The sequence below is a fragment of the Eublepharis macularius genome, chromosome 1, assembly GCF_028583425.1.
Source record: "Eublepharis macularius isolate TG4126 chromosome 1, MPM_Emac_v1.0, whole genome shotgun sequence".
Taxonomy (NCBI): domain Eukaryota; kingdom Metazoa; phylum Chordata; class Lepidosauria; order Squamata; family Eublepharidae; genus Eublepharis; species Eublepharis macularius.
In genome coordinates this window covers 159,682,132-159,697,903 of record NC_072790.1, presented here as the reverse complement: position 1 = coordinate 159,697,903, position 15,772 = coordinate 159,682,132, and the positions used below count along the sequence as shown (strand labels likewise).

The 15,772-nt window shown below is 39.0% G+C and overlaps 1 protein-coding gene across 3 annotated transcripts in view; it reads left to right on the top strand.

The window, feature by feature from the left end:
* AHCTF1 (AT-hook containing transcription factor 1) overlaps window positions 1-14,609 on the top strand; it is an 84,564-nt gene extending 69,955 nt beyond the window's left edge. For 2 of the 3 annotated variants that reach the window (XM_054975749.1, XM_054975741.1), the window contains 4 exons: window positions 408-2,490; window positions 4,410-4,543; window positions 5,675-5,781; window positions 13,777-14,609. In XM_054975749.1, the coding sequence (XP_054831724.1) occupies window positions 408-2,490; window positions 4,410-4,543; window positions 5,675-5,781; window positions 13,777-13,975 (2,523 nt within the window). In that variant the 3' untranslated portion in view covers window positions 13,976-14,609. Of the gene's footprint in view, window positions 1-407; window positions 2,491-4,409; window positions 4,544-5,674; window positions 5,782-10,637; window positions 10,944-13,776 lie in introns of those variants that run through there. The other variant, XM_054975757.1, reaches the window with a different exon arrangement.
* Window positions 14,610-15,772: the final 1,163 nt, after the last annotated feature.

The window sequence follows — 15,772 nt, the reverse complement described above, 5'->3', positions numbered from 1 at the left end:
ATATCTTTATGAATTGTACAGTTGGTTCAAGTGGTTGTAATTTGCTCCGTGTGGAAGTGACCATACAAAGAAAGCAACCTCTGATCTGGAGCATCCACAAAAGCAACTGCTGCTTCCCTTTGGTGACTTTCATGTGTGTAACGCCTGAAATATTGCCACTCTAATGATAACTGCCACTGGAAATGAGCAGTTGCATGAGTGGATATTCAGAGTCCGCTGTTGCATTCTTCCTGGGGCTTTGTTAAGCCACACCATGTGAAGCAGCTGACAAATACTTGAACCTTCTAGTAGAGTACAGTATATAGTGTCTAAATGGCTGGTTTGAATGTGTTTCTGAAATGTGAAGTTATACATTCCTAGAAAAATAGGATACTGTAAATAATCTCGTATATTTTATATCTTTTTAGCTTTTACAAGGTGGAACACCTACGATACAAGTTTCAGAAACTATTGTAGAGACTCTCCCAAACAGTGAGCAGTGTCCCGCAAATACTGTTCAGTATCAGCACAATTGTGAAGCTGTGGAGCAAGAAGCTGCATGCGAATTGCTTGATAAAGATGCTGGTGAATGCAGCTTTTCTGAAGGAGAAGAATTACTGATACCTCAGGACAACTTCACATTAATACTAGAAGGGGATGAAGAAGCTGAAATAGGAGAGACTACTGCAATGCTTTCTTTTCCTCTGAAATCAGCTAGCCCAAAATCAGAGGGAGAGTGTATAAATAATACTGAAAGTAACAACCAAGAATGCATTACAAATGCGGTATCCACAGTAACTAGTGATCAGATATCCCAGAATACTACCAGGGAATTGCCTTATGTACCTGAACCTATTAAAATGGCTATTGCAGAAAACCTATTAGATGTAATCAAAGACACAAGGAATAAAGAATTTTCATCTGAAGTAGTAGAACAATCTATTCATGAAAGCATAAGCAAGAAGATACTAAGTTCCCCCAAGGATCCACTAAGAAATATTTCTGACATAAACCAAGAGATGAAAATAAATCAGGTAGAAAACATTGTGACATCTAGTACAGGTACAACAGAGCAGATGGCTGTAGGTCTAAATGTCCTATTACCTGATGTTCAGCCATTGACAGAGACAAGTAAACCAGATACACTGGTACTGCCTACACCAAGGAGAAGTACTAGGCGAGGAAAAGATACTTCTAACATTCCTGAAAACCACTCCCATCGTTCTAAAAGAAAACACCACAAACAGCAACCTCCCCATGCTCTTAATTTTCCAGTTGCAGGCACCAAGGAAACAGGAGGGTGTAACCTAGAAATATCAACAAATGTTCATCCCAGTCCACAGGAGTTTCAGGCAACCATTACTACGAGGAGAAGGGTTAGGAAATTAAAAGAGATTGAATCAGAATTTCATAAACATCCAAATGAGCAGCCAACTTCTTCTATCAAGAGGACTTCTAAAAATACCAGAAGCTTAGCAGGAGATCAAGAAGGTAATCAGTTCATCATTGACCATACGATACAAATGACAGTCAATCCTAAGAGTGCGAGAAAGCTAAAAACCATTGCTTTCAAACTTGCAGAAAATGTAATTTCAGATCAGGAGGCAGAATCAGAACAAGAGCGGCTGAGTGTTACACCGAAAAGAGGGCAACTAAAGAAACATCGTATATTGAAAGTATCAGCACATACAGAAACACAATCTGAGAAGTTACAGTTATCTACACCAGTTAGAAGGGGCAGAAGTAGAGGTTCCAGTCTCCTGAAAGCCATTTTTGAAGACAGCACACAACCACGTGAACCACAACTGCCCACCCCAACTAGACAGGAGAAAGTACAAAGTGGCAGTAGAACTGAGAATGTTTCTGATCAAGAGACTGAGGTAATTGAACAGCCTGTGCGACGTAAAAGAGGTAGACCAAGAAAGAATCCTCTGAATGCTTCAGCAGATTCAAAGCTGGATTTATCTTTGTTGTCATCACCACCTCCTCCTCAGATAAATGTTACATCTTTTGTTCCTAGTAGAAGAACTACTAGGAGTGCAGCATTAAATAAGTCCACTGCTATAGCAGGTTTATCTTCTCTACAAGAGACTACAGTGCACACCACAAAAAGGAGATCTACAAGAGTTAAGTCTACAAGTATAGAGAAAACAGAGGTGAAAAAATCTGTTTCAGAGGAACAGTCTGATGAACTGGCTTCAGTAAGGAGCTCTGAAAGGAGGCAATCAAAGATGACAGCAATCAGAAAGAAGTGTGAACTTGCATCACTCCCTGAAGAAAATTCAGAAATGAAACACTTGCCACAAGATACTGATAATGCAGAGAAACTGCAGATCATGGACATGACCAAACTGAGGCTTGGGGAAATGCAGAGAACCATGGCACATCATGGCTCTCATGTTAAAAGGACCAGATATAGCAAAAAGAATATAAAATCGAGCCTTTCCCTTGATGGAGATGAAGCATTCTTTTTTTCTCCTCCTCTTACAAAGCTCACAGAGAAATCTAAAGGTAATCAAAATGTTCTTTTAGACAAATTAAATGGGTTGGAGCCAAAGATCAGTTTTCATCTGCAAAACAAACTCATGGGACTGCTCTACCAAAACACTGCTCCTGGGGACAGGAGCCCTCAGGAGCAACATGGGCTAAATTGGGGGGCTATTATAAAAGGCAGAAATGGCCATAAATTGCTGCCATTGCACCTCTTCCCTTATTAATGGAAACTGACTTGGGATCCCACTCAGTTTACTTACAGAAACAATTAAAAATGGTTACGTACCAAGACAATCTGCTCCTAAACGGTGCCAAGGTATGGTTAGATGAATATGATGCAGTGAGCTTGATGAGATTAAGCAGGTATGGGAATGGTCAGTGCCTAAATGCGAGACCTTGTCATGAGTGCTTCCTTGTGTTCATGGTGGAAGAAGATTAGAATTTTAAAAATGCATACCTATACAGCGGCCTAGATACATGGTCATGGTATCTAGGCAGCGTTTACGGATGTTACTGGCATGTGTTTTTACCAAATACAGCCTTGTTAATAAGCTGTGTGTGTGATGTGGTGGTGGCAATTAATTTGGAAAGGATAAAACTAACATGATGCCACATTGGCCCAGCTGGGGGGAAATCTGTGGTTTCTCATTGCTCAGTAATGCACCGTTAATAGCTTCTGACACTCATGAAAAGGTGAGTGGTAATCATATTTGAAGCTGCTTCTGTGCTGTTACTACATACATATTTAAATATGATAGAGACCACTTGCAGAAAAATAGTAGGTCAGCATGATTCCCACAGCTCCCTCACAAAGCAAAAAACAATTCCAAATCAGGCGTGTTCATATGAGTTTCTTCTAATTCAAATACAGAATAACCATGGCAACAGAAAACAGCACGCAGATGCTAGCCTAGACCCAGAGGTTTAATTGATTAACGGATGAACCTAACCCACCCCCCTTTTAAATCAACACAGTATTGCTTCTAAAGCAAAGAAACCCTGAACTTACCCATCCCTGCTCCCAAAGTGATTGCATGAGAATGAGGGCAGTGCCCAGTTCTTTCACTCCCTAGTGCATTTGGGGGGAAGAATTGAACTCTAAGGGCCCTGTCTTGGAGTGTGTTCCTCTTCTGCCATATGCTGTCCTCATCCAGAAATAGTGGCAGAAACTAGAAGGGGTGCCGAGGCTTAAGAGGCCCCAGTCAGAATGTACTTGCACTCTCTGAAATTAAAAGTTGCTTCAGTGTCTGCCAAGGGCCTCCTTACATTTTTCCAAAAACAGATTTGCACAGCATGTCAGCTGTGTGTTTCCTGTAATCTTTTAGAAGACTTATTCATGTAAAAATACTGCAAAGCGGGACAAGTTGCCGAGTCTTCTGGATGCATATTTCTTTTGATTTTACTTAAAAATGAATGACTGCAGTTCAGATATTCCAAATAGTGTAAGTGACTTGATGTTGGAAGAATGTTCCTTTTTTTCTATTTAGGACAATTTTCTGAGTCAGCAAGCATTTGTTAATTTCGTGGGAACCTGATTAATTTTATAGTGTTATTTTTTTTCTCCATATAATAAAGTCCCTGAAGCATGTACAGCAGATACGTTCCACAAGGGCAGGAAGTTTCATATTACAGCATCCAACAATCTGCTGTTCTTCTCGAGTCTGGCTTCACCTGGAGCAGACCTATGTATGCTAGAGTGGGAAGTAGGGTGCTGTAGCATAAAAGGGTCTCCATTCAGAGGGAATGGTCTACACGGTAGCACACTGGGACAACCTACAGCATACCTAGTTGTGGAGGCTGTTTTACTGGGGGAGTTATAAAAAGCCGTTCTACATGCTGTCTTCCACTTGTATGAGAGTAACAATTTCAAACAAAGTTGCATGTGTGGGATATTTAGTTCCAAGATCTATAATAAAGTATATGCTTCTTAATATTAGATGAAAAAGTGATGACCCCAGTACAACTCAAAGATTTAGATGCAGATTTGGCTTCTCGGTTTGTCTTCTCACCCCCTGTTCTGAGGTCCAAGAAAAAGCAGGTGTCCAGTATTTCAAGGATTGTAGAAGAGCTGGTAAGTTAACCTTGCTTTTGTTCCTTCCGTTATGCTCTTTGCTTCCTCAAGGATTAGAAAAGAGAATAAATAAAACCATTCCAGTTAAAGGATACTGCCTGCAGGATTTTATAGAATGCAGGTTTTCAGAAGTTTATTAGAACTGGACCTACTCAGCTGCTTTGAAGCATGTCCATAAATTTCCAGAATTTTCTGGGAAAACAAGTCTGAGGGAAAGTTGAAATACCTGCAATACTTCATTATCAAACATGAACTTTTTATTTCTCTAATAAAAACGCACCATTTGTAACTTAGCATATATAACTTTGTATAATACCCCAAATTGTACAATTGTGTATGCTATTTAAGAATATAAACACCTTAAGAATTCAGCGAGCAGAACTGTGAATATATCCAATACTACAGAGAGAGATCAGCAAACCATTGCATTCTGTGCTATCTTAGAATGCGTATTTTATCATTTGCAATTTGTGAAGTAGTAAAAAAAACCTGAAAATACTCAACAGTAGTTGTGTACTAGAAAAGAAGTGTGTTTGTACAATAACGTCTTGGAAAGCATTTCAGGAAATTTTATTTTTCAGTGTTCTCCAAAATTTCCCATTTTTCCATTGGAAGAAAAATTGAGGAGGCTAGATCTCCCCCATTCCATTAGAGGCTACCATCTTATAAATACCTTGCTTAAAGTGAATCATTTAGCTGGCTCATTTCTGATGTGTTGAAAAGACTTTATCCCCAATAGGATGCCACTGATGTGTTTCTCCTGGTGTTCACTTGCTTTCCCTTCCTCCCTACCATCAACCCAAAATGTGTGAAGCCAGGTACAGTAATTGTCGGTTCGCTTGGCAGTAGTTCATGCCACACTGGGACAGCACACCTGCCCTGCTCTTCAGACTTTTCTGGCATCTTCATTGGGGGGCCAGGTCACGTCTCCCTCTATACACACACGCTCTAGGAAAGTCCAAATGAAATGAGCTTTACAGGCTTCTTCCTTAAAGATTTTTTCTATCCTTTAATGGTGAGCTAGTTTCTGGGGGGGTCTTTATTTGGGGTAACAATGTATTAATAGTAAATTGAGATGGGAACATATTTCCACTATGTACAAGTTTAAACATTTTGTTCGTTTTTCTTTAGGAGTTACCAATTAAAGAAGAAGATGATGCCATCTCAATAGAGACTTTGGAAAAACAGAAAGTAAAAAGAAGCAGGGCTAAAAGGTCAAGAGCAACAAAAACAACCAAGTATGCAATTCATAGTCTTTTGGGGTAGTTCTTTCAAAATGATCAAGTACAAAATAGGTTGCAATGACAATTGAGAGCTGGTATGTCATAGTGGTTAGAGTGTCAGACTAGAACCTGGGACATCCAGATTCATATTCTGGCCTCTGTTAGGGAAACTTGCTGTATAACCTTTGGCTTATCAATCTCTCAGCCTAACCTACCTCACAGGGTGGTTGTTGTGAAGATAAGTTAGAAAAGCAGAGACTCGTGTGATAAAATGTTTTGAGTTCCCACAAGGGAGAAAAATGGAATATAAATGAAAAATAAAGTATAAAAATACTTCTGATATTTTGTATTTTTAATGCTACAGAATGAGGAACCATGGTCTGAGGAGAGAACAGCATTAACTTGGTCTTTATGTTCTGCTGAATTAACTGTTCATCGTCATTCTTCTGTGCAGTCCCACATGGGATTGCGCATGTGCAGGCCTGCCACCGGAGAATTCTTCAGTGCTTCTTTTACAGCTGTTAGAGGCCGTTGCTCTCGAGCCACATAACAACCATTTCCTGCCCAAACGGTCATGTGACTTAACAATGAGCAAAGGCCCCTTCCCTCAGTTCTTGTTGCTGCTTGGAGAAGGACTTAGCTTTCAAGCTCCTTTACTTTCGTTTTCTGGTTGATCCTTTCTGGTATTGAAAGATCTTGGACTGGCTTTTGACTTAGATTTCAGCTCTGATTTCGGTTTACAGTTGTCTTTGGTGTGTTTCGATTCAGCTTTCCTGATAACGTTGTGAGTTACAAACATTTTTGCCCTCGGTATGGCTACCAAAGCACTCTTCAAGCGTTGCTCACAGTGCAGTACAAAAATGACCCACACAAATGAGCATGACCTCTGTCCTATGTGCCTGGGTGAGGGACATAATGTCACAGTGTGTAAAATGTGCCAGAAATTCACCCCGAAGGCAAAGCATGAGAGGTCTCAGCGGCTAAAAGCAGCACTGTGGGAAAAAGTGCTTGCTGAGGAGTCTAAGGGGAAGACTCAGAGTGGGAAAGAGCATCTGTCAGAGTCGACTCTGAAAGCAACTTTCGAGAGCCAGATCCGTACAGTTCTTCAAGTTGACCCCATGCTCGGATCTGACTGGGAAGAGACCAAGATCTCCAAAGCATCTCACGGATCCAAGGGCTTCATGGTAACTGCTGTGCCAGCTATGAAGTCTAAAAAGAAAAAAGCACCTGGTTTGGTCGACTTCGACTCATCGCTGTCATTCCCCACAGCCTGAGCCTTCTGATGATGTGGTCCTGGTTATTCCATGAATCCTGTCACCTCATCTACGTTCACCCAAGCGTTCTCTGTCTGAGGGTGAACTTCCGGACAGATCAGCCTTGGGGTACCACATCCAGAACTAAGACAGAATGGTCTCCATATTGGGACCCGACTCCCATAACTGATCCTGTTCCTCTTCAGATCCGGCATGAGTCTTCAAGGGCATCATCACCGGCTCGGTCTCATCACAGTCAGCATGGTTCCGAGCAGAGAAGACCTTCAGAGTCAAGACAGTCGTATGCTATGCAGCATCATCATGCCTGTTGCATGATGCATGTTTTTATTTGGACAGAACAAATATCTTTCATGAAAGTCCACATCTTGTGTGTGTTTGGGGGGCATCCTCTCAAATAGTGTCATGTTGGGTTGTGTCAGCCATTGAAAAGGCATACACAAGCAGCTTTCTCTGCTTTCCTCAGGGGTGTCTCTGTTGCCCAGGCCCTATGAGAGAGGGGGCCAGCAGGTGCATTGTACCAGGGTCCATGGGCGCAGAGTGGGCTCAAAGAGGCCAAAAGGTGGCCCAAGAGTTTCCTGCAGTTTTCATATGAAGACTAGAATTTATATCTTATGTTGATGGCCAACATAGCATAGTTTTATCCTTTACATTGTTGTTACGTTGCATGTTCAAGATCTTCCCCTAGGAGTAGCATGTGCCAGTTAGAAGATCACGTGACTCTCCACTCTCCAGCCAGGCAGACAGAATGTTTAGGTCAGTGGCCATTGTTGTAGTGGCCGTGTTGGTGTACATAGGTGTAAATTATGGGGGGGGGGGGCTGAGGGGCTTGAGCCCCCCCCCCAGATTTGTCCATGGGGGACTGAGCCTCTCCTGGGCAACCAGTGAACTACATGGGGGCTGAGGGGCTCAAGGCTCCTCAGATTTGGCCGTGGGGGCAAGCAGTGACAATCTCACATAGAGACTAACTTACAGTGGCAGATGAAGCACAGGACTGTCCACCCCTCCTGTTATATCATGTTACAGTTTCCATGATTCTTTGGGGCTTTGTTCCTGTTTTTTGCTCTTATGTATTTATGTGTTTATTAAGAATTTATAATTTAAAAAAGGAATTGCGGTGTATATAAAAAATTTACAAATAAATGTTACAGATGAATTAAGAGACTCTTGACAGAAGATATATGATTTTGAAAATCAGGCTCCTGGAAGGCAAAATTTACATACTAGCGACAATATATGTGCTAAACAACACAAGAGAAAATTTTTATGAAAATGTTTTCCAATCCATTTTTTATTTTCAAGAAAATAATGATCTTCGGAGACGAATGGGGTAATGGATCTGAAAAAAAAGATGGGTAAAAAAAACCAAAGAAGGCAAACTTCCCAAAAATGTGTTTAATTTATATGGAAATGTTACAATTGGAAGATGCTTGAAGGATCAAAACTGAATATTGGAGACAATACTTTCTTTTCAGACAGACACCAAACACATTCAAGGATTGATATGTGCTGGATATTAAAAAAAACTGAGTTATTTATATTGTTTATTATATTATGTTTACTCTTTCTTTTTCTTTTGATGTAATTATAATTGTGCTATCATTGTTATTTTCTTTTTTCTGTTCTGCTTATATTTATAAAAATAAATTTTATATAAAAAAATTATACACTGCCTTAAAATACCTATGGCTATAGCCCACACTAATTATCTTAGTCCTTAACCCTGGCTGACTGTACCCATTTTCAGTGTAGCAACAGTCAGATTGCAAGGCCTCTGTTGGACATAATTGCAATATAATTACTTGGCTACAATTTACATTTGGGGAATGTTAGAAGACTCCACTTCTAATGCTGTCTCCTCAGGTTTCAGAGGGGGAGAAACCAGAGAGTTAGAAAGACAAGTCAGAGCATCTGTTTACTTTTACTGCCCTGAACTATCATTTGATGTATAGATTGCTAATCTCAGGACTTCCTTCACAGAAACAAATTGGTAGATAGGAATCTATCCACTTTCCTATCAAAGTATGGAGTTCCTATAATAAAGATCTCTTACTTCTTTTCTAAAACTAAAACTTTTCTAAAACTTTCACACTCACAGCAAGGAAGAAAAAAAGGGGGGTGGGGGGAATCCCCACAAACTCAACCCAAACAAGCAGGGGAACAAAATAGAGGTGTTAAACAACATATATATATGTGGAGAGTCACGTGGTGTGTGTGTGGAGAGTCACGTGATATATATATAATATATATGTATATGTATACATATAAATATAATCTAGTATATAATTATATACATATATATATATATATATATATATGTATGTATATAATATATAATATTTTAGAGAGAGAGAGAGAGATTTTAGAGAGTATTTATTATAGATGTGCACCAATGTAGATTAAATCAAGTTTAAAACATAAGGCCTGAATGGCAGGCTACATATATATACTAAAACTTGCTAAAACATCTCGAGATACAGATGATGGTACAGTGCAATGACCAACACAAATAGACCAAAGTACAGTAAAAAACCGACCAGATGCGTTTCAGCCCTAAGGCCTTCCTCAGTGGTCAATTGTAAACAATTTATAATCAAACACACCCACACATATAGAAACCAATCATCCCTTTAACATACACTAGTACGTACACATCAGTTCAGGCCATCATAGCTAGACATTGGCATCTTCTGTCCAATATGCCCAGATGCAAAGATCCCCCCTTGTTTACGGCAAAAAGAACAAAAAACCTCCGGGACTTATTAGTCAAGAGAAACTACCAGAGGTGAAGGATAGCAGCTGTGGAAGTGTGAGGATAGCAACAACAGGTTTCTTTCCTTGTCGACACTGTGCTGGATGTGGTGGGTCTGTGCCTAAAAAAAACTTTTCATAATTCATCAAATACTAGGGCGTTTGTAATGAATTCATTCAGCAGCTGCAATTCCAAGGGAGTTATCTATGTTATCCAGTGTCCTTGCAACTTGATGTGTGTAGGTATGATTACCAGACCTGTTAAAGTTCGTATTTGTGAGCATAAGAGCTATATTAGATTAAAGAGACTGAATGCCCCACTTGTTAACCACTATCTCACTGCCGGCCATAAGGAGAAGCAGCTGCAATTTTGGGTTGTGGAAGTTATACAGAACACATCTTCAGGCTCTCACAGACTCCTGCAGAAAAGAGAAGTGTTTTGGATTTACCACCTCCAGACATTGATGCCTTGGGGACTTAATGAAGAAGTGGACTGGACTTGCTGTGTCTGAGATGGATTTGATTTGATTTGGACAATTGCCCTAACTGAATATGTGCTGTGTCTTTGCCACTCCAGTGTTTTCTTCCTTCTCTCTCTCCCCTCCACCTCCTTTGAGAGCATATCTTCTTATCACATGGGAGACATTGCATCACCCTTCTACCTTTTCATATAGTTGAACTTTCTGAGCTTAAAGTGACATTTTATCTTTACTGCAGATTGATGTAACACACTCCTATACATTGGAAACCAAGCCTCGGGTTGGTTTGTGATTGGGTTTGGAGAACCTGGGGGGTTAATTAAGAGCATGTTAGGGAATAATTTTCTAATTTGGTACATTTTTTCTTTAGAGTGCAACAATAAACGAAGAGCAGTGTGTGAATGCAGTCCTGGGTCTACTGCAATATTTGTAGTTTATCACACAATACTAGAGATAAATTCTGATCCAGTATTTTTCCTAGAATAATTCTAGCACTTAATAATGGACTATATTATATTAAAAAAAATTCCTCCCCCCTTCTTTTGTTACAGCTGTAGATAAAACACCAGGAGCGTTGCATGATTGGTTTCTATATGTGTGGGTGTGTTTGATCGTAAATTGACCACTGAAGAAGGCCTTAGGGCCGAAATGTGTCTGGTCGGTTTTTTACTGAACGTTGGTCTATTTGTGTTGGTCATTACACTGTGCCATCATCTATATCTTGAGATGTTTTAGCTAGTTTTAGTATATATATATATATATATATATATATATATATATATATATATATATATACTATATATATGTAGCCTGCCATTCAGGCCTTATGTTTATATATCTATAGATCTATATCTATATCTCTGTATATATATTACTTAACCCCTCTATTTTGTTTCACTTTCACACTCACACCAGCTAGCACGCTCCAACCACCCATCATCACGTTTTCTCTGCAATCAGTGCTACTCTGTTAAGGACCCATTTCTGTTCCTTTTAATAGGGAAAAAGTAAGTCTCTATTTTATTTTACTTTTCAGTTACGTTATCATTACATTGTGTTTTGGAAATGGAAAACTGGGAAAGGGTAGGCCCTATGTTTTCTTGTTGAAATAGCTTTGTTTGTTGCTGCTGCTGTTTTCTGTTTTTTGAGGGGTTTTATTGATGAGTATGGAAGAACAGTTTTTTCATGGTAATGGGGGGGCTCCATTTTTAAATGGAGAGGTGGTATCTGTTGCAGAACAGGACAATTCCTAAAATTGAGTGCTGTCTTTCTGAAGCAATGAGAAACTCCATCTGCATGAACAGGATTGGGAGGAAGGTGCAGATCAGAGGCTTTTTGATAATTTTCTTTTGCCCTGTGTGCAGCCTGGAGAGAACATTGGCAAGGGATGTGCACTCTGTACATGTTCTCCATTTTTCTGGTACCTAAAATGGTGTGGTACAGTTTCAAAGGGGTGACCAACTAGCTAATGCCTAGAGACGAAATTTTTAAAAAACCAGTTAAGTAGCACTTTCAAAACTAGAGCAGTGTATTGCTATAGGATTTGGGGATTCTTTCAATAGATAGATATTTTGTGTCTTCTTCAAGCAGACGGAAGCTGTGTCTACTCCTGCTGGCTCAGGCCCTCAGTGGTGTCTGGCTTCTGCTTTTGAGGAAGTGCAGGAAGGATTCTTGTGGGAATAGAAGGGGTAATAGGGGATAAGGAGAATATTTGATTTTATTGTAATTTTAAAAATGTAAATAAACAGTTGGCATTATTAATTAAAAGTTAGTTGTATTTCAGCTGTCGGAAGATTTCTTGAAGCCAAATGTGTTTTGCAAGTTGAACCTAAAGAGCAGAAATTATACACAGGAATGCAGTCATTTCCCATAAACGTATGTGTTCTGAATGTCTCTGTTTTTAAGGTGGAGTTTTTAAAGCAGTGTGCTAAAAAAAGCAAGGTATATAAAATCCTAGATAGTATAACTGTTAGTTTTCTTTGGGGTCATGACTAGCACTGTTCTGAATTGCCTCAAAATGTGTTTGTGCTCACTTATAGGATATAAGTTTGAAATGAGAAGGATTGCTACTGCTCTGAACTCTCTGCATTGCTCAGAAAGTGACTTGAAAGAAAAATCTTTATTTTTATCAAAACAATATCCTTATGACCTTAATGATGAGGATTTTTTTGACAGAAATGCAGCATTTACCTTCAGTACATAAGGCAGATTTTGGAGATGCACAGCTAAAACCACTAGACCTGTTGAAGATATTAACAGAATACAGACTTGGTGACCTTTTTCCAAATGTTTGTGTCAGCTTATAAATTCTTTTAACAATTCCAGCAACAGTAGCTTCTGTAGAGAGATCATTTAGCAAACTCAAGCTGATTAAGAATTTTTTAAGGTCTACAATGTCTCAAGAACGTCTTGTGGATTTGGCCAGGCTGAGTATTGAATCAAACATTGCCAGAACAATTAATTTTGATGCTGTCGTTAGAAATTTTTCACAAAAAAAGGCAAGGAAAGCTCATTTTTAAGTAAATGCGAAGCCTTTTTTAAAAAAAAAACTTTTGACCTTACACTTAAAACCATTATGGATGAAAAAACGATGGCTAATGGAGCAGGAAAGGGGCCCTGACATTTTTTTGTACTGTCTCAAAAATTCCTCAGAGGCCCTGCTGTTGCTAATATCTGTAAGGCAGCGACATGGTCCTCTGTTGATACATTTGTGAAGCATTATGCTGTAGACGTCAGTGCAACTCAGGATGTGGCAATTGCAAGGGCTATTCTGCAATCTTTGTTTTCCTGAAAGAAAAGCAGAGAGTATGGTGTGAGTCTATTGATACTTGTATGGCATTAGTTGTTGTCATTGAAAATGGTCATGTAAAATCTTGCATTATATGATGCTCTTACAGAGTGTTAGTTATTGGGCATGTTGCTCATCAGTATTATTTTACAGATTGATGTGCTTTGACTGACTTTCTAACTTGCTGAGTTTACTGTTAGTGTTGTGGTTTGCAAATTTTGACTCTTATATATACCTGCTGTTGCAGTGTTTATTTGTTACCTTAATAAAATTGAGTTGGAGATGCACCCCACCTCCTTATTGTGTATAGCTTGGTACTCTCCCATGTGGGACTGCACAGAAGAATAATGATGAAAATAGGGTTGTACATACCTGTAACTATTGTTCATCGAGTTCTTCTGTGCAGGCACACATACCCTCCCTCCTACCCCGCTGTGAACTCTCTGGTTATGTCCAGTTGTGAGTTGCGGCGGCTTAGGAGAACTGAGGGATGGGGCCATTTCTCTGTTAAGTCACATGACCATTTGGGCGGGAAACTTGCTATGTGGCTCAAGAGCAACAGCCCCTAACAGGCTCTAAAAGAAGCGTTGAAGAATTCTCCGGTGACAGGCCTGTGTGCGCCTGCACAGAAGAACTCGATGAACAATAGTTACGGGTATGTATAACTGTTTTTTTTTTAAAGAAACATGGCTTGGACTAACAACATTCTTTTTTCTTGCAGACTCATCGGTAAAGATGGTAGTTGGTCGCCGCCACCAATGGAAATAAAATTTATTTCTCCTTTTGGCACCCCAGTGGATGGAGCAAAAAGCAAACAGAAAGAACCTGTGGATAAAGCGGAAAAGGCTATTAAAAAGACTGTTTCTAGAAGGAGACTATCTAGCTATCCAAAGCCAGTTGTTCGGAAGAAGATGCTATAATTGTTTTAAAAATGTGTAATGTACACCAATGTTTGTAAAGTCATCACAATTGTGGGAATATTAAGAAAAAATCATTAATTTGGAAGATAATTTATATAAATTATTGTAAAATTTCATAAAACTTAGTCTTCAATGAGTAACTCCATGTGGAGTATGATTTCTTCAGCCAACTCAGTTTTTCTATTTTATAAGACTTCATACATTTATATAATATGTAAATACATCTTATTTTAGGAATGTTAAATAAAAATGAATACTTCACAATATGATTGTCCACTAGATTTTTGAAAGAGAATAATGGCGGCGTGAGATGCAAATAACTCAAAGGAGATTTTAATGATGGCTTGCCACTGTTGCTGTCTCTTAGATGGGAGGCTAATCTCTTTTTTAACAGTTTGATCTTGCAGATGTTTTAAATTAAAATATGGCAGTTTTAACATTTATAGAAAATGTTTTGACTTTTTTGGAATTGGTAATATGGATTATCCATTGGAATCAAATTCTTTGCCTGGGTAAATATGTATTATTGAAGTCAGAATGTAAACAATTGTGTTGAAGCTGTGCAATATTTTTTTGTATTTCGTCTTAACTTGGTAACGCTGCTCTTCAGTTTATAAAAGAAAGTCTCACCTCAGATGTTTCATTCTTTTTTCAATTTGCTGCATCAGCAAGAGTCTGTCCATTCATAGCTATCTGCCAAGGGATTCAACATTTTCAGGGATTTCAGAAACTGAAATTTGACCTAGATTTGATATTTTGAAATGATGCATGTTTTATAGGTATCGTGGTTACTAGAGAAATGCTACCACAATTTTGGTAAAATAAAGTTGGCTGTGATTATGTATTCTCCTATAGTATGTTTTGCCCACACACTGCAGAACAGTGAAAGTGAAAATAAGAGGATCTCATGGTCCAGACAAGGAGACAACAAGCAAAAACACATATAAGAAGCATAAACACCTCTTTCTGCCTTAAGAGGTCTGCAATGATAGGTTAAAACTGTTTAAACTGACAGTGGCCTTCTGTAAACCCAAATATGGGTTTCTCACCCACTCCCAAGTAGTTTCAAACAAGTAAAACAATTTTAAAATATAATAATATCTTCTTATACCTGTTTCTGGAAAGGGAAAGGTGGGGTATAAATGTTAAGTAAACATACTTCATCTAGGTTGTCAATATCCTACAAACTTGGCTGGACAGAAAAGAGCCACAGTAATGAAATGACTGTAGTTCTTAGAAATAATTTATCAGGAAACTTATACTGGTAATGAGTTAAACTCATTAATAATCAAATAGCCCAGAATAGATAAAGCAGTATTAGGCTTCACTTTTAATTTTCTTTCTCAAAGCAAGATGTTGAAGATAAGCTGATTGTATACACTTGAGTATTTTTGTTTCTAGATTCCTTGGAAGAGTTAAAGCCGTAAAATATGCCAGGTTCTGACAGTGTAAAAGTGGCAGTACGTGTAAGACCTTTCAGTCAGGTTAGTATGTGTGAGTGTGTGAGAGAGAGGCCATACAGCTCAATTGTGTCCTGTTTTGTGGATAAATACAGTAGGTGGGAGGTGAGGTGAGGCTTCTCTTCACTTTTCTGATTTTCACTGGTCCCTGTGTTCCTCAGAGGAAGCTGTTGCTGCATAGTGGGGGATATAAAATAGAACCTGGTGCTGTTGCTTGCCCTACCTGTTTTTCCTGTACTGCAGAAGAAACCGATCTGCAACAAACCAGAACCGGCTTGGTTCAGGCTTTCTTTTGTCTTGTACTTTTATGCTATAGATGTGGGGGGTAATTGTGACT